The sequence below is a fragment of the Lissotriton vulgaris genome, chromosome 2_1, assembly GCF_964263255.1.
Source record: "Lissotriton vulgaris chromosome 2_1, aLisVul1.2, whole genome shotgun sequence".
In the NCBI taxonomy this organism is placed as follows: Eukaryota; Metazoa; Chordata; class Amphibia; order Caudata; family Salamandridae; genus Lissotriton; species Lissotriton vulgaris.
In genome coordinates, this window is record NC_141687.1 from 1,069,340,344 (window position 1) to 1,069,358,965 (window position 18,622).

Here is an 18,622-nt window from a genome sequence, read left to right on the forward strand (position 1 = left end):
GAGGTGTTGAGGGTGAGGTGTTGAGTGCGATTGAGGATGAGTGATAGTGAGGGTGTGTGATGTGTTGATGTTGACTGAGGGTGAGGCATTGATGGTGAGTGAGGGTGAGGTGTTGAGGCTGAGGGTGAAGAGCTGAGGGTGAGTGGGTGAGGCGTTGAGGGTGAGGCATTGAGGATGATAGAGAGTGAGGTTCTGAGGGTGAGGGTGTGAGTGTGGGTGAGGCGTTGAGGCTGAGTGAGGGTGAGGTGTTGAGCGTTATTGTTGATGAGTGAGAGTGAGTGTGAGTGAGGAGTAAAGGGTGAGTTGTTTAGGGTGAGTGAAGTGTTGCTGTTGTGGTAAGTGTTTGTTTATAGTTGTAGTGTGATAGTGTGTTGACGATGAGTGAGGGTGAATGAGGGTGATGTTTTGAGTGTGAGTGAGGGTGAGTGAGGGTGAGTGAGTATGAGAGTGATTTGTTGAGTGTGAGGTGTAGAGGGTGATTGATGATGATTGAGATTGAGGGTGAGTGAGGAGTTAAGGGTGAGGTGTTGAGGGTGAGTGAAGTGAGGGTGAGTGAAGTGTTGCTGTGTTGGTAAGTATTTGTTTGTTGTTGTAGTGTGATAGTGTGTTGACGGTGAGTGAGGGTAAATGAGGATGAGGTGTTGAGGGTGAGTGAGTATGAGGGTGAGGTGTTGATGGTGAGTTTTTGAGGGTGAGTGAGGATGAGTGTGGGTGAGGTGTTGAGGGTGAGGAGTTGAGGGTGAGTGAGGCTGAGGTACTGAGGGTGAGTGAGGTATTGAGGGTGAGGTGTTGAGAGTATTGAGGATGAGTGAGAGTGAGGGTGAGTGATGTGTTGATGGTGAGTTGTTGAGGGTGAGGTGTTGAGGGTGAGTGAGAGTGACGTGTTGTAGGTGAGGGTGAGGGGCTGAGGGTGAGTGTTGGTGAGGCGTTGAGGGTGAGTGAGGGGTTAAGGGTGAGGCGTTGAGGGAGAGGTGTTGAGAGCGAGGGTGATTGAGTGTTTGAGGGTGCAGGGTGGAGGGTGAGTGAGGGTGAGGTGTTGATGGTGAGTGAAGATGTTTGAGGCTGATGGTGATGTGTTGAGGGTGAGTGAGGATGAGGTGTTGAGGGAGAGTGAGTGTGAGGTGTTGAGGGTGAGTGAGTGTAATTCAGGGTGGGTGATGAGTTGAGGGTGAGTGAGTGTGAGAGAGGGTGTTATTGACAAATGTGAGTGTTTTGCATGTGTGACTCGTTATTGTAAAGTGTGTTTGTATTTGTGTATGTTGTTGTGGTAGAATGATGCTGTTGCGGTGGTGTAGAGTGATGTTGGTGTGTTGATGAGTGTTGTTACTGAGGTGCTTCCTAATGCTGTAGTTGTGAAGTGTTGATGATGAGTTGTGCTGTGTTAGTGTTCAACTATTACCACCACAGCATAACTCATTCCAACAACAGTTGCACTTCTCCCAACAACCTAATTTGTGATGTCCACCAATGGAACACGCATCAATACCACCTTAACATTCGGCCCCCCACAGTAACATTGCTCAACAACACAGCATAACTCAGCACCAGCACAGGCGTCTTTAGCTCAACAGTCTCATTCATACCTAATACTGTAGTGCGTGTAAGCTACAAAGTATGTGTAATTTGTATATGTTTTTCTAATGTCAAATGGATTGGCTAAATCTTGTATGTGGGTGTGACTATGTTGTATAAATGGAGTGTCTTAGTTATAATTTGCCTTTCGAATAGAAAAAATCACCATAGAAGTAGTAAAATTTGTATTACACACTTGTTTATTTTTTATAAAAAAACACAAATATTTATTGTTTAACTTTGTACAAAAAAAAGATATCCTGGCAACATGCAAAATTTACTCTGAACATATTTCATCGTCTTTTTCTTTAAGAATCTTTATGATTTGCCCATTACAAAAGACAACTTCAAAAATTTGTGGCAAAAAATGGACAAGGGCATCTCCGATGTTCTCAACGTCCTCATCTAACATAAACCATTTAATTAAGATCTCGTTTTCGATGGGCATCGATTGCAATTCGTCTGTGTTTGTCACTTTTATTGTGATGATACTTGTTTGCTCAGTAGAGCTTTCAACACCATAAATTAGAATGTCCATCTTTTCCTCTGGTGGGGCTGTTACCTGTTGAGAGTAAAGAAAAGCAATAATTATTTTTAAAATGTGTATACTTTATTTTTTGTGTAAGGCCTATAGTGGTTGAAAGGGACAGAGTTGTTGAAAGGGACACATTGGGTGAAATGGACTGAGTAGGTGAAAGGGTCCCAGTTGTTGATAGAGTTTGAGTGGGTGATAGGTCGAGACTGGGTGATAGGTGGTGGTAATAATTTTTTTGTGTGGTTGTAGTGTCATAGTGTGTTGAGGGTGAGTGAGGGTGAGATGTTGAGGGTGAGTGAGGGTGAGGCGTTGAGGGTGAGTGAGATTGAGGGTGAGTTAGTGTTTGAGGATGAGTGAGAGTGAGGGTAAGTAAGGGGCTGATGGGGATGTTTTGAGCGTGATTGAAGTGGTGTAGTGGTGCTAAGTTTTGGTGTGGTTGTAGTGTGATAGTGTGTTGAGGGTGAGTGAGTATGAGGGTGAGTGAGAGTGAGAGTGAGTGAGAATGAGGGGGAGGTGTTGAGGGTGAGTGAGGATGAGTGAGGGTGAGGAGTTGAGAGTGAGTGAGGGTGAGGGGCTGAGGGTGAGTGAGGTGTTGAGAGTGAGGTGTTGAGTGTGATTGAGGATGAGTGAGAGTGATGTTGAGTGATGTGTTGAGATTGACTGAGGGTGAGCCGTTGAGTGTGAGTGAGAGTGAGGTGTTGAGGCTGAGGGTGAGAAGCTGAGTGTCAGGGTGAGTGTGGCTGAGGCGTTGAGGGTGAGTGAGGGTGAGGTGTTGAGGGTGATTGAGGATGAGTGAGTGTGAGGAGTTAAGGGTGAGGTGTTTAGGGTGAGTGAAGTGTTGTTGTGGTGGTAAGTGTTTTTTTGTAGTTGTAGTGTGATAGTGTGTTGACGGTAAGTGAGGGTAAATGAGGGTGATGTTGTGAGGGTGAGTGAGTATGAGAGTGGTGTTGAGTGTGAGATGTTGAAGGTGATTGATGATGATTGAGATTGAGGTTGAGTGAGGAGTTAAGGGTGAGGTGTTGAGGGTGAGTTAAGTGTTGCTGTGGTGGTAAGTATTTGTTTGTTGTTGTAATGTGATAGTGTGTTGACGGTGAGTGAGGGTGAATGAGCGTGAAGAGTTGAGGGTGAGTGAGTATGAGGGTGAGGTGTTGATGGTGAGTTGTTGAGGGTGAGTGAGTATGAGAGTGGGTGATAAGTCTAGAGTGGGTGATAAGTCTAGATTGAGTGATAGGCCTAGAGTGTGTGAAAGAGCCAGAGTTGTTGAAAGGTTCCGAGTGGGTGAAAGCTCCCGAGTGGGTGAAAGCTCCCGAATGGGCGAAAGGTCCCAAGTGGCTGAAATGTCCAGAGTGGGTAAAATGTCCAGAGTGGGTGGAAGGGGCAGAGTGGGTGAAAGGGCAAGACTGGGTGCAATTCCAAGAGTGGCTGAAAAGAGATAATTGCAAAACTTTGTTTGTTCGTTGTGCTTACCTCCATTTTGCTATGGCGCGTTGTATTCAATATTTTTTGGCAATTGAATTCATGTACAGTGACATGAGTCAGGGTCACATATTTCCCAAGATGTATTTTAAATAGTGACGCTTCTCTCCACAGTGTCACTTTTATATCATCAGTTGCATCTTTTATTGTAATGGATTTGAGTGGGGTATCTTGCCCATTGATAAACACCGTTTTTGCGTCCTCTTCCTACACAAAAAGAAAGCATTCTATTAAATAGTGATTGTAAAAACAGATATTACTAGTGCATTGTCTGAAAGGCTATATAATGTATCATATTTAACGACCCAAATGAACCTCCTTTCTAAAAGATTGAAATGTTTCTTGTAAAAAATGGCCTTGTACATAGTACTTTTTTTTGTAGTATACACCAAAGCACTGGCATCTTATATTTTTCAAAAGTTGTACTTGCTACTATGTGTGAAGAGTGCATAATCAAAAATGTGTCCAGTTAGTTTTTGAAGTTACTAAAGGTGTAATGTGTGTGTAAGTGAACTATGCATTTTTTAAGTAGACATGATGACATGAGTGAGTGTGATGGTGAGGTGTTGAGTGTGAGGAGTTGATGGGGAGTGAGGGTGAGTGAGGATGAGGTGTTACGTGAGGGTGAGGTTGAATGTAAATGAGGGTGGGTGAGGGTGAGAGGGTGAGGGTGAGAGTTTGAAGGTGAGTGAGGGTGAGAAGTTGAGGGTGAGTAACGATGAGCGTGAGTGTGAGTGAGGCTGAGTAAGGCAAGTATGCATATTTTTAGTAGACCTGATGACATGAGTGAGGGTGTGGGTGAGGGTGAGTTATTGAGGTTGAGGTGGTGAGTGAGGGTGGGGTTGAGGGTGAGTGAGGACGATGTGTTACGTGAGGGTGAGTGTGAGTGAGGCAGAGTTAGGGGGAGGCGTTGAGGGTGAGTGAGAGTGAGGGAGTGTTGAGGCTGAAAGATTGAATGTGAGAAGTTGAAGGTGAGTAAGGATGAGTGTGAGTGTGGGTGAGTGAGGGTGATTAATTGAGTGAGGGTGAGGTGTTGATGTTGAGGCTGAGGTGTTGAGGTGTTGAGTGAGGGTGACTGAGGAGTTGAGTGAGAAGTGTTGACTTTTTGAGGGGGAGGTGTTGAGGGCGAGTGAGGGTGAGTGAGGGTGATTGAGTGAGAGGTGTTGAGGGTGATTGAGGGTGATTGAGATTAAGGCTGAGTGAGGCATTAAGGGTGAATTGTTGAGTGTGAGGTGTTGTGTGTGAATGAGGGTGAGGTGTTGAGAGTTATTGAGGGTGAGAAGTTGAGGGTGAGTAAGGATGATGCTAAGTGAGGGTGAGTCATTGATGTTGATTGTGAGGCTGAGGTGTTGAGGTGTTGAGTGAGAGTGAGTGAGTATTTGAGGGAGAAGGGTAGAGTTTTAGAGTGGGAGGTGTTGAGGGCTAGTGAGGGTGATTGAGGCTGAGTGAGGAGGAGGTGTTGAGGGTGATCTCGGCTGAGTGAGATTGAGGGTGAGTGAGGCATTAAAATTGAATTGTTGAGGGTGAGGTGTTGAGTGAGAGTGAGAGTTGGGTGTTGAGGGTGAGTGATGTTGACTGAGGGTGAGGCATTGATGTAAAGACAGTATTTGTGTACTTTTGGTAAACCCAAAAAGAACAATTCTACAAAATAGTGACAGTAAAAAAACATAGTAGTAGTGCATTGTATCACTGGTAATATAATGTATTATATTTCACGACCCAAATGAACATACTTTCTACCATAGTGCAATTTTTTTTTAGTAAAAATTGTCATTGTGGAGAGTACTTGAATTTGTAATATACCCCAAAGTACTCACATATTATATATCTCAAAACTATCCCTTTATACATAGTGTGAAAGAGTGTGAAAGAGTGTCTAATGCAAGCTTTTTTGATGTTGTCCGTGATGTTCCTAAGGGCCCGATGTAGGTAAATCCCATTTTTGTATGTAGGTACCAACATCTGGATTCATTACAGAATCCTTAACAAATCTTTAATTACCAAATCGGTAAATAGCGAATAGGTAATGCGCATTAATTCATATGGGTTTTGAAGGACATAGGAATGATTAGGCATTACCGAATCGGTATTTACTGAATCTGTAATTAAAGAATTATGAAGGGTGCAGGTGGTGTCACTTTGACACCCTCCTGCACCGGCAAAAAAGGCACAGGTGCCATGTGGCAAGCATACCTGCTGTAAGGGCAGGTCTGCCTGTCACATGCCATAGGTATTTTACCCTGGATTTGTATTCCATGGTAAAATACCGATTGTGTAAGCCATGTACAGAAGGTACATTGCCTACCTACATTACATTTCAGTTAATTTTATTGAATCTGTAAATCTACCGTTTTGGTTAATAAACAGATTTGCTAAAGTTACCTAAAATGTGCCCCTACATCTCAATAGCCCTTTACCGATGTGAAACGGGCCAAAATCTTTTTTTTTTGGCCGATTGGGATCGCTAAAGGGCTACCTACACCGGGCCCCTAAATGTGTAATTTGTGTGTAAGCCAACTATGCATTTTTGTACTAGACATGATGACATGTTTGTGTTGATACATCTGGCACATATTGTCCCTGAAACAGTCGTCAGACTATTTATACTTGCAATTTCGAAAAAGCACAAATACATAAGATATGTCATTTACAATCCTAATAAGTCCAACTCTTCCACTGCAAGACAATATTTTTTTTTAGTTGACATGATAACATGTTTGTGTTCATACTTACGGCAATTATTGTCCCTGAAACGGTCATCAGGCTTTTTAGACTTGCCCGTTTTATTTCCTTGATGGGAGAAGCCGATGGTGCAGGCGGATGCAAAATGTTGTTTGCTTGTTGGATCAGGCCCTCCTCGATTGTCATTGCGGGAAATTTGGTTACTTTAGTTTGTTTTGTAATTAAAATTGTTTTGTTTTTGAGAATAAAGTTCCGTATCAGTAGTCCACAGTTTATTTTCGTTTGCTCATATAAATTTTCTTGGTAACAAGTACATTTAATTGTTCCAGTTTTATCTGCTAAAGCCAAATGGAATAAAATTTTCTGCTCTTGTTTAGCATTTTTGTACGTAGTTTTCCCTGAGCAGCTGATGACATTAACTCTTATTGGTTTCTGGTATGGTTTGTTGTCATCAGTATTAATGTTCATTATTTCTTCAATAGACATCATCTGAAATAGAAAATGTGATATAACATGTTAAATACAAACCCATATTGGTTTATGATCACTGTAATAGCATTCTAAAGTACCATAGTTGTGTAGTTGGTCATTTGTATATATATGATCTAAAATGGATTGGTAGTTAGTTGTGTAACTGTTAATGAGTTGTTGACATTGTAATTTTGTTTCAAAGAATCCAAGTAATTGCTTGCTGTTTGCATTTGTTTGAGATACATCCACATTGAAATCCCCTATAATAATCAATTTGTGCATGGGGTAAAAATCCGTAATATTAGTGATGAAATCAAAAAGAGAAGTTATACTTTTTAGGGGTGGTTTGTATAAAATAATAATAAGGTAATCTGTGTTATCAATCTGTAGAGTAAAATGTAAAATGTCTATCCCTTCAAGTGTCTCATAAATAGGCAATATAAATAAATCTTTTTTGTAGTACATAATCATTCCATGGTTTGTGTTGTATGTATGAAATTTATCAAATATAATGTGATGATATTGTTCTATACTGAAATCATTAGCTGTAGCATTTCTTGTAGTGTTGATCTCAGTTAAGCAAATAATGTCTGCTTGTAATATATTCCTATCCGCTACCATAGATGAAAAATTTTTCTGTAGTGATCTTATATTGTGTGCAATGATATTGAAATGTGCACTGTATGTATGTAACTGTGGGATATGTATTTCAAGTGGCATTTCTGTCCTTAATCTGTGCATTTCCTCATTAACTTGTGGATGTACTACAATTTTACGTTCATCAAAATTGTGTACATAGACATTTTGTATTGATTTTGCCCTGCTAATAGCAACATAATGCAAATGATGAATCTTGCTGTTATTAAAGTGTATATAAAGTGGTTCAAGAGTTGCACCTTGTGTGCGATGTATAGTGCGTGCTGATGCTTGGCGTAAAGGAAATTGCTTCCGTATAATGGTAATAAATTTCTTAGTGTATTGGAAATGTCTAGCTATAGCATGTATTGGTGTCCATGTATTTTGTGTTTGTGAATGAAATAAGTGTTTATATTGTTGTCTGGTTGTTTCTCCTATAGTGGGATTGTCAAATAACAACCAAACAATAATAGGTGTATTGTTAATCAATTCTACTAATTGTACAACACCAGTTGCGCCATTTGTTAAACCATCATTGACATCCACATTGCAACTTAAATCATAACGAAGTTGTAAGGCAATGTGTAATGTATGTGAAAGGCCCATTGTTTTCTGTGGATCTTTGGGCAGTTGCTTAAGAATCGTTTTTTTCACACTTTCAGACAAATCAGAACTAACAGTATCGCTTGCTACTGTTATGTAGACAGGATAATCTTTGCAATGTTGTTCTAAAACCTTTTTGTTAATTTCATTAACTTCTAGATTAGTTGACATGATATATGGAATTGTTTCTAATAAAGTCTCATCAGGTTGTATTTCCCTTTGCTTAATTTGTGAAATATCTTCTTCAGTATGCTTGCCTTCTCTCAATCTGTTTAGTAATTCAGCAAATTGTAGATCTTCTTTTTGGCGCATAATTTTTGTTAATTCAAAAATTTTAAAATGTTCTTTCCACAAGTTAGCACTTAAAGGACCATACATTTGTGTCGAATCCTGAAAAATGTATCTGTCAAATACAGGTTTTAATTGGTAAAAGTCACCAATGGCTAAAATAGAAATTCCTCCAAATGGTTCATTAGATGATTTAATTTCTTGAAGCCTGTTATGTATAAAATTCAACATATTGTGGCCTACCATTGAAATTTCATCAATAATAACAACTCTAACATGCATCATTTCCATTTGTAGAGCAGTTCTATGTTCATGACTCAGTTGTTTATAAGACAAACTTTGCGACACAGGTATTTTGAAAGTGCTATGCAGTGTTTTGCCATTAATATTATGGGCAGCCTTTCCTGTTGGAGCAGTAAGTAAGATATAAACATTATCCGGATTTTCACCGGCCTTAGTGTTATAGTAGCGTAGTAAAGTTTGATAAAGTGCAGATATTACAAAACTTTTCCCAACACCAGCCCCTCCAGTGCAAAAAGTATAGCATGGAGTGCTAGTAGTTTTAAACCAATGCAAGTGATGGTAAACAAAGTTAAGTTGTTCTTCCGTTAAGTTTTGCATAAGTTGTTGGTATTTTTCATTGGGTAAAAGAACGTTAGTTGATCTTTGTTCTTCAGTTGTAGTTCTAATTCCTAAATCTAGAGCCAAATCATATCTATTATTATGTTCTGGATTTTGGTCTTCTGTCTGTATATTCACAGTTGGTGATAGAGGAGGTGAAATGACATTTTCATGAGACTGTTCATGAATAATGTTTGTAAGTTCACCATGCTGTTTGTTATAGATTTTTAGTTGTGTGTCAACAAATGTTTTAACTTCCAGATACCTATCATAGTAAGTTTCCTTGTTGATTAGTATTTTTTCTTCTTCCCTCCATGGATAGTGCAACATTAATATTTCTCTATAATACTCTTCCGGTTCATTATTTTTGCTAAATCTGCAAAAGCGTATTATTTTCCCTTGTCTGCGCTTATTTAAAGCATAATCATAATTATGTTTCTGTTGTTTATTTCCGTCACTACATTCTATTTCTAATTCTTCCTCATCTGAGCTGTAAAAGTTTTGTTCTGCAAGTAAATCTTCGCAATCATTTATTTCTTTCCCATGTGTTTTTTTCTTCACATAGTTGAAATTAGCCGCATAGTCTGCTAACGTGCACATCTCTAATGATTGTGGCCGTTTGCAGTACTTAATAATAATATTTTCACATTGAATGTCAGTGGAATTTTCGGGCAAGTTATTAATAGTTTCGATATCACGCATTAAATAAGTTCTTTTCTCTGGACGGCTAGTATTAATAAATACAAATGATCGTGAGCTTTTCCGTAATGGTATTTGAAGAATTAGATATGCTGCTTCTTGAGCACTAATTTCTGTGCAGTTGAGGAATTTGTTCCCTATGTGTTTAAGTTGATCTTTGATATTACTATTGCTTGGTACCTCTTTAGCAGCTTGCGCTAGAAGTTTGCTAATTCCTCTTTGCGATTTACTGATATATGAGATAATATAGACTGCACAAGCATAAGGGTCTAGTATAAACTGCAAGTCTATATTTGCTCGCCAAGCTTCTAAAAGAGTACTATTGTAGTTATTGATGAAGCATTCGGCTGGTGTTCTTTTTAAAAAAATAGTAGTTTTTTGTAAGCTAGTTTGTATAGAAGTAATATATTCTTTATCATCCATTTTAATGAAGTCCAAAAATTCCTCAAAAGAAAGTGTATTAAAAGTAGTATTATTCATAGCTTCATGTATTATTTTCATATTATCTTGCCATTGGTTATTTGTCTCCTCCAGTGTTAATGGCTCTAATATGAGCGTTCTTGACATTGGATATTTGGGATATTGATATTTGCATGTCCGTTGCTGTTTACGTCTGCAATTTTTGGTGTGACCATGCCTTTGTAGATTTATTAACGGTTGTAAAACAGGGTTTTCAGACTTATGACAAGTGATATATTTGTCAATAAAGCTATTGACTTCTTCCACTGGTGAAACACCATACAATGGTGCTTTGTGGTGAAACACCATACAATGGTGCTTTGTTTACCCAGAGTAATGCATGTATATGTGGAGAACCTCTCTGTTGGAATTCGACTCTGTAAAAGTAGTCTACTATTTCCCCAATTGGATTAGTGCCATTCAGCAAAACACAATTAAAGAATTTCCTAACTTGATAGTCAAACTGTCTTGCACATGTTATTGGATCTTCTTGTATTAATTTACTTTTAGTTTCCCAAGACATGTTTAAGAATTCTTCCTCTGTACATTCCTGTAAGTTTCTAACTCTCAATAGTATATTTATTAAATGGTGCCATTTTGTTTCTGCAGCAGATAATGTCAAAAAGAAAGTGGGAATGCCAAGTTGCCTTATCATAGCAAAAATATCTTTTTTGCAACCTTCCCAATATGGAGGTGAACTGCGTATAGTTTTTAATACTTTGTACCCCTCATTGAACTGTAAAACATTGGCAATATTACATTTAATGTCTTTAGCAGTTATTTTATTCCCATCTGTAAAATGTTTTCTGATGGAAATGTTGATTTTACCATGGATCTGCTTAATATGTAATTTCTTCAGTTTAAAAAAGACATTAGTAATAGATTTAGCGACTCTTCTATCATAACTCCTTAACTCTGCTTGGCAAATAGTACTATAATGTACCGGTATGTGTCTTTCCTTATTGTTAGGTCTTCGTTCACCACAAAAAATAGTAGGGAAAGCCAAAAACTCTGAATCTTTATCCTCATATAAACCTCTTGGCGTGTTATGTTCAGCTGGAGCGAAACTTAACACATTCAGCGAATTACTAGTAATAGTTTCATTTGTTAACATAGTATCCAAATTTCCAGCTTCTATGTTGTCCGAACTATCAGATGAATTGTTTGTTTCAGAAGTCTCATTGTGAGATTCTATTTCTGGAGGTATATACTCCCAGTCAGGGTTAATGGTAACACCATATTCATTAAACATTCGACTATTTTTCGCTAGCCATGTAGCTGCCTTTTTTACAGTATTTGGTCTAATATTCTCATAATGTGTATATGATTTATAGATTAATTTCCTTTTTAATTTCACTGGGATTGTCATGGCGTCATTAATTTGCCTTGGTAAAATTGTAACAGTTGTCATAACATCTGCAGGTACATTAACTACTGCACCTGATAATGATTTTTGAAAACCGCGTGGCAGACTCCGAATTTGTAAGAATGGTATCCTAGGTGAAACTAATCTTTCTTCTAAATCATATAATTCTAATTCAACTGGTACATTTGGGAAGCCCATGCCATTTACAATTGAACATGGTGGTATTTTGTTTTTGCGAATGTAATAATAGCAAGTCTTACAAATAAAAGTTGTTTTCTTGTTACTAATGTTACACTTGTTGAAAATTTCGGATTGGCTAACACTGCGTATATTTAGCAACGTTTGTTTATGCCACAGTTGATTGCAAAGAGTACAAATGTACTCTGGGCCATGCAATATTTCCCGGTGGAATTTGCGAATGATTGTATGGATTTGTTTACCTCGTTTCTGTCTTTGGCCCTGCGTGAAGATGGGTATGTTATTATCAGTAGCACTTAGTTGACTGTTGGTAATGTCTTCTTCAGCTGTATTAATTTTTTTTCTTTGTACAACTGTAGTTGGACATGTACTTGAATCCCTTTTTCTTTTCCGAGACTGTTTATTTGTTCCCTGGATAGCTTTACTATTACCTGGTAATTGTGGTAAATGATTGCTATTGCTATTCCCTCCCTTACTTGTATTCTGTAAATGATCAGAAGACATTGATGTTGATGTTATCGTCTGATTAGGAGTACATTCAGTAGTATGTACCCAAATTTTTCTTTCTTGCGGCAGTTGGCTATTTTTTTTGTGCACAGTAAGTGCTTTTGTAAAGGATTTTCTTTGAATGACTTTTATATCTATTGGTGTTAATTCAAATTGGACACATTGCTCAGCCTGATGTTTTAAGTTATATGCTAGTTTCATAACATATTGAATTAGCCCTTCAAACGAATTAAATGCAATTGTAACACATGTTCCGTTTGAATGAGGCATGCCTTCATGGTCCCTACTATGTGAATCAAATACAAAGTATGATTGCATATGTTTGAAAATAGCTATTACATAAACATTCATACAAAGTAGAACACCACAGTGCTTCTTAATAGTAACATTTAATGCTGTGCTAATATCTGGGTAGGCTTTATCAAAACGTTTAAGGACATCACCGTAGTAAGCATTCCGTAGCAAAAGTGAATATATCTCTTGATTGTGGTCTATATACCTTGGCAGGTCATCTGGATGCATAAGTGTTTCTTTGTTAATAGAATGCATTTGGAGATATAAAGCGTCCCCACGGTCCATTATATAATGCAGATCATTAGAGTTCCAAGTAGTTACTGGCTTGCATAAATTGTGCAAGACAGCAAAAGCACTATTTGGTAAGCATTGCTTACCTTGTGATTTGCTATTAAATTTGCTATTCCCTTGATGGTAACTTGCTTTTAAGCATTTCTGCATCTTCAAAGTTATACTGAAATGTTGTTATCAACAAATGTAAATTGAGAAGGTTTGTGAACGAAAAATTTTTTTAGGGGACTGTAAGGTATGAACTTTTAACAATTTTTAAACGAAGTGGCAAAGTAGTATTTACCTTAACTTCTGTTTCTTTTGTTGTTGTTTGAATAATCTGAAAGTTGAAAAAAAACATATTGTTTAGAATATATTTCTCCGAATTTTTGCCATAAAAGACACATTAGCATGTAAATAGTCTTTTAAAGACCTGTTAAGAGCTCTAGTGCTGCTGTGAGTGTATGTGCCACGGCTGGCACACAGGCAGGGTGAGATGATAGAGGGAGAGAGAGGGAGTGGGAGGAAAAGGGGGACAGAGAGAGAGTGAGTGAGTGCGTGAAAAGTTAATACTGAGAGACGTTAAAAAATGTGTGTGTGTGTGTTATGTGTTGCATTGAATCAGAGAATGGATGAGGTGTGAGGAAGGTAAAGGGAGTGAGAGGGAGAGTGATAGGAAGTGAGACGGGGATGGAGGGAGGGAGAGAGAGGGAGAGGGAGACAGAGGGATTAACAAAGTTAGAGTGAGAAAGAGGAAGGCAAGAGAGAGGGAGGGGGAGCTAGAGAAGGAGAGAGAGGGTGAGTGTAGGTGAGGGGTTGAGGGTGAATGAGGATGAAATGTTGAGGGTGTGAGTGTGAGGGTGAGGTGTTGATTGTTGTTGAGGTGAGGTGGTGAGGGTGAGGGTGAGGGTGAGTGAGGGGGAGGGGATGAGGGTGAGTGAGGGTGAGGGTGAGGGTGAGTGAGGGTGACGGTTTGATGGTGAGTGAGCATGAGGGTGAGTGAGCATGAGGGTGAGTGAGCATGAGGGTGAGTGAGCATGAGGGTGAGTGAGGATGGTGTGAGTGAGTGAGGGTGAGGGGTTGAGGGTGAGTGAAGGTAGATTAGGCTTAGAGATTGAGGGTGAGTGATGGTGAGAAGCTGAGGGTGAGTAAGGATGAGGCTGAGTGTGGGTGAGTGGGAATGAGGTGTTGTGGGTGAGTGAGGTGTTGAGGGTGAGTGAGGCTGAGGTGTTGAAGTGTTGAGTGAGAGTGAGGGTGAGTGAGGAGTTGAAGGAGAAGTGTTGAGGGTGTGTGTGTGAGGTGTTGAGGGCTAGTGATGCTCAGTTTTATGTTGTTGCTGTCACCCCAAGCCTTAACCACTGACCCTGCCCCCACCGATGCGGTCATTGGACACTAAGTAAACATTACATTTTGCCCCTGAGAGAAAGATTGTGAGTAGGCATGTAATAGAGTGTGTGTGTGAAAGTGTCCTTGTTCGTGGAATGTGTGTATGAAAATTTTGTTGTGGTGTGGCGAAGTGTTGGTGTACCCAGTTACTGTGGAAGTAATGTAGAAAGATAGAGAGGGAGTAAATGGGAGACAAATGGAGAGTTATGTACAAAGACAGAAAGGAAGGGAAAGTTAGGGAAAGGAAGGGAAATGGAGGGAGAGGAAGAGAAAGGGAGTGAGATGCAGGGTGATAGGGAGGGAGACGGAGAGGGAGGGAGAGAGGAGGAAGAAAAAAGTGGGAGTGAGACAGAGGGAGGAACACAGTTAGAGTGAAAGAGAGGAAGATGGGAGAGAGGGAGGGGTAGCTATAGAGAGGGAGAGAGAGCTATAGAGATGTAGGGAGTCCGAAAGAGAAAGAGAGCGCGAAAATTATGTGTATGCCGGGAGGGCTCAGTGCACGAAGCCTTCGGCTGCAGGGTCCTGTGATTAACCTCATGGTCAGTTTAATGTTGTTGCTGTTGCCCCGACCCTTAACAACTAACCCTGCCCCCACCGATGCGGTCCTTGGACACAAAGTAAACGGTACATTTTTCACCTGCTTGAAAGATTGTGATTAGCCATGTAACAGAGGTTGTTAGCGAAAGTCCCCTTGATAGTGGATTGTGTGTATGAAAAATTTGTTGTGGTGTGGCGAAGTGTTGCGAACGGATTATGACTGTACTATTCCCCCTAATGTTGTAATGTGCCTGTGACTAGTGTAGTAAGTGTATGGGCAATTTTTTTTTGGGTAGGCAGCTAATTCTGGCTTGGAATTGTTGTTGGGGATGGAGAGGGAGTGAGTGTGTGCGTGAAGAGTTAATAGTGCGAGACGTCCTGAAAAATGTGTGTGTGTGTCATCGTGTAACTTAGATTACTTCCTATATTGTATTGAATATGAAAATGAAATGAATGCGGTGTGCGTGTAATATTGAAAGTGTACACAGTTAGTGTGCAAGTAATGTAGAAAGATAGAGAGGGAGTAAATGGTAGACAAATGGAGAGTTATGTACAAAGACAGAGAGGAAGGGAAAGTTAGGGAAAGGAAGGGAAATGGAGGGAGAGGAAGAGAAAGGGAGTGAGATGCAGGGTGATAGGGACGGAGACGGAGAGGGAGGGAGAGAGGAGGAAGAAAAAAGGGGGAGTGAGACAGAGGGAGGAACACAGTTAGAGTGAAACAGAGGAAGATAGGAGAGAGGGAGGGGGAGCTATAGAGAGGGAGAGAGAGCTATAGAGATGTAGGGAGACCGAAAGAGAAAGAGAGCGAGAAAGTTATGTGTATGCCGGGAGGGCTCAGTGCACGAAGCCTTAGGCTGCAGGGTCCTGTGATTAAGCTCATGGTCAGTTTAATATTGTTGCTGTCGCCCCGATCCTTGACAACTAACATTGCCCCCACCAATGGGGTCCTTGTACACAAAGTAAACAGTACATTTTTAACCTGCTTGAAAGATTGTGAGTAGCCATGTAATAGAGGGGGTGGGCGAAAGTCCCCTTGATAGTGGATTGAGTGTATGAAAACTTTGTTGTGGTGTGGCGAAGTGTTGAGAACGGATTCTGACTGTGCTATTCGCCCTAATGTTCCAATGTGCCTGTGAATAGTGTAGTAAGTGTAAGGTGCATTATTTTTTGGGGTAGGCAGCTAATCCTGGCTAATATGTTATTGGATGTGTGCTTGTGAAAATGTAATACTAGTAGTTGTACGAGTGGCTGTTTCTGTGTGTCAGCTTGTAACTTGGATTACTAACTGTGCAAGTAAAGCAACGAATGAATGCATTGTGCGTAAATCTTGTAAAGTGTTGCCTGTTTACGTGCAATTTAATGTTCAATTAGAACTTTTGACTGAAAGTTTGGTGCTGTAGTGGCGAAGTGCTATGATGTTACATTGCGTAGGAGTTGCACGTGTTGTATAAGGGTGGCAGTCAGTGTTTTGCCTAATGTGACAGGCTGTGTGTGATTAGTGTAAGATGCAGTGTTTTGCCTAATGTGACAGGGTGTGTGTGATGAGTGTGCTATAGAGAGGTAGGGAGACGAAGAGAGAAAGAGAGCGAAAAATTATGTCTATGCCGGGAGGGCTCAGTGCACGAAGCCTTCGGCTGCAGGGTACTGTGAATAACATCATGGACAGTTTTATGTTGTTGCTGTCGCCCCGAGCCTTAACCACTCACCCTGCCCCCACCGATGCGGTCATTGGACACTAAGTAAACATTAAATTTTGCCCCTGAGAGAAAGATTGTGAGTAGGCATGTAATAGAGTGTGTGTGTGAAAGTGTCCTTGTTCGTGGAATGTGTGTATGAAAATTTAGTTGTGGTGTGGCAAAGTGTTGGTGTAACCAGTTAATGTGCAAGTAATGTAGAAAGATAGAGAGGGAGTAAATGGGAGACAAATGGAGAGTTATGTACAAAGACAGAGAGGAAGGGAAAGTTAGGGAAAGGAAGGGAAATGGAGGGAGAGGAAGAGAAAGGGAGTGAGATGAAGGGTGATAGGGAGGGAGACGGAGAGGGAGGGAGAGAGGTGTAAGAAAAGAGGGGGAGTGAGACAGAGGGAGGAACACAGTTAGAGTGAAACAGAGGAAGACAGGAGAGAGGGAGGGGGAGCTATAGAGAGGGAGAGAGAGCTATAGAGATGTAGGGAGACCGAAAGAGAAAGAGAGCGATAAAATTATGTGTATGCCGGGAGGGCTCAGCGCACGAAGCCTTCGGCTGCAGGGTCCTGTGCTTAACCTCATGGTCATTTTAATGTTGTTGCTGTCGCCACGACCCTTGACAACTAACATTGCCCCCACCAATGCGGTCGTTGTACACAAAGTAAACAGTACATTTTTCACCTGCTTGAAAGATTGTGAGTACCCAGGTAATAGAGGGTGTTTGCGAAATTCCCCTTGATAGTGTATTGTGTGTATGAAAAGTTTGTTGTGGTGTGGCGAAGTGTTGAGAACGGATTATGACTGTACTATTCCCCCTAATGTTCCAATGTGCCTGTGAATAGTGTAGTAAGTGTACGGTCAATTTTTTTTTTGGGTAGGCAGCTAATCCAGGCTAATGTGTTATTGGATGTGTGCTTGTGAAAATGTAATACTAGTAGTTGTACGAGTGGCTGTTTCTGTGTGTCAGCTTGTAACTTGGATTACTAACTGCAAGTAAAGCAACGAATTAATGCATTGTGCGTAAATGTTGTAAAGTGTTGCCTGTTTACATGCAAATTACTGTGCAATTAGAAGTTCTGACTGAAAGTTTGTTGCTGTAGTGGCAAAGTGACATGATGTTACATTGCGTAGGAGTTGCACGTGTTGTATAAGGGTGGCAGTCATTGTTTTGCCTAATGTGACAGGCTGTGTGTGATTAGTGTAAGATGCAGTGTTTTGCCTAATGTGACAGGGTGTGTGTGATTAGTGTGCTATAGAGAGTGAGGGAGACGAAGAGAGAAAGAGAGCGACAAAATTATGTGTATGCCGGGAGGGCTCAGTGCACGAACACTTCGCCTCCAGGGTACTGTGAATAACCTCATGGTCAGTTTTATGTTGTTGCTGTCGACCCGACCCTTAACCACTGACCCTGCCCCCACGTCGGAGTGTTAGGAACGGAAGTAAAAATTGTGTAGAAGAGTGAACAGTTGGCTGTACTTACATGATATATGTTGGTGCGCAGTTTCTTTCCCCCTATCAAGGAAATGTTGAAAGCGTACCAATAACCTACAAGAGATAACAAAAAATAAACAATATGTATCTGTTGTTTTAAACCAAGGTATGACCTGTTTTAGAAATTACGTAGTCTTTTGCTAAGTATTACCATAGAAAATGAAGATTTGCAAACACACATGTCGCAGAATAATTTAACACAGGTGCAATGTTGATATAGTAACAGTTCTAATAAACGCAACTAAAAATATCAATACTGTCCCTTAGATGTATAGAAATAACACTTGCATGCACTTACGTTCTAAGATTGAATGCCGTAATTTTTCAGTGGCTGTTGGTCGATAGCAGCAAGTTCAGCGCCGTTCTGTAAGTCGAAGTTCTGTCCTCGCTGGTAAAAAGAGAGTATGACTTAAAGTGACCCGTCCCTCTGCTTAAATAGGGGGTAACGATGCAAGAATCTTTTTTTTCTTTTTGTGTTTAAGAAAGGATCAAAGCTTTTAGTCCTTCCCTTGCCCCAAGGAAAAGTCACACTAGCTGATGTGCGCGACTTGGAAGTGTGAATGTTTGAATGTGTATGCAGATGGAGTTTCGACATAGGCGCGCCAGTAGACTTCACTGGGCAACTCCCTTAAGGCCATATAAGAATTTGCTCGGAACTCACATAGCAAAGGGCCTTTTTTTATTTACGTTAGTGTAATTGGACTTCAACTGTCTGCTCGAAGTTACACTTAAAAATGGCATATATAAAGCATCAAAAGTATACAAAGTTTCACTTAAAAACATACAACTCTTGTAATATAGTGGCTCGAAGTTGTGCCGTTTAGGTTTAGTATGAAAATACTGAAA

General features: G+C 40.3%; 1 protein-coding gene across 1 annotated transcript; it reads right to left on the bottom strand.

Moving 5' to 3' along the window:
* Positions 1–1,849: 1,849 nt before the first annotated feature.
* Positions 1,850–18,068, bottom strand: LOC147731613 (uncharacterized). Its single transcript, XM_086954222.1, has 5 exons — positions 17,766–18,068; positions 12,982–13,017; positions 6,317–6,754; positions 3,575–3,790; positions 1,850–2,134 (listed from the first exon to the last, which is right to left on the bottom strand). Exons 3-5 carry the CDS (start codon positions 6,752–6,754, stop codon positions 1,850–1,852), a joined length of 939 nt encoding a protein of 312 aa, XP_086810348.1. The 5' UTR covers positions 12,982–13,017; positions 17,766–18,068.
* Between the last annotated feature and the right edge of the window lie 554 nt (positions 18,069–18,622).

What these genes read in the sequence shown, in the direction of transcription:
- LOC147731613 (XM_086954222.1), bottom strand. Translation starts at nt 6,754, where the DNA reads ATGATGTCTATTGAAGAAATAATGAACATTAATACTGATGACAACAAA. An exon ending in TTTCAGGGACAATAATTGCC is followed by an intron (nt 3,791 to 6,316) that starts GTAAGTATGAAC and finishes CTTTTTGTGTAG; the next exon opens with GAAGAGGACGCAAAAACGGT. An exon ending in CGCGCCATAGCAAAATGGAG is followed by an intron (nt 2,135 to 3,574) that starts GTAAGCACAACG and finishes TACTCTCAACAG; the next exon opens with GTAACAGCCCCACCAGAGGA.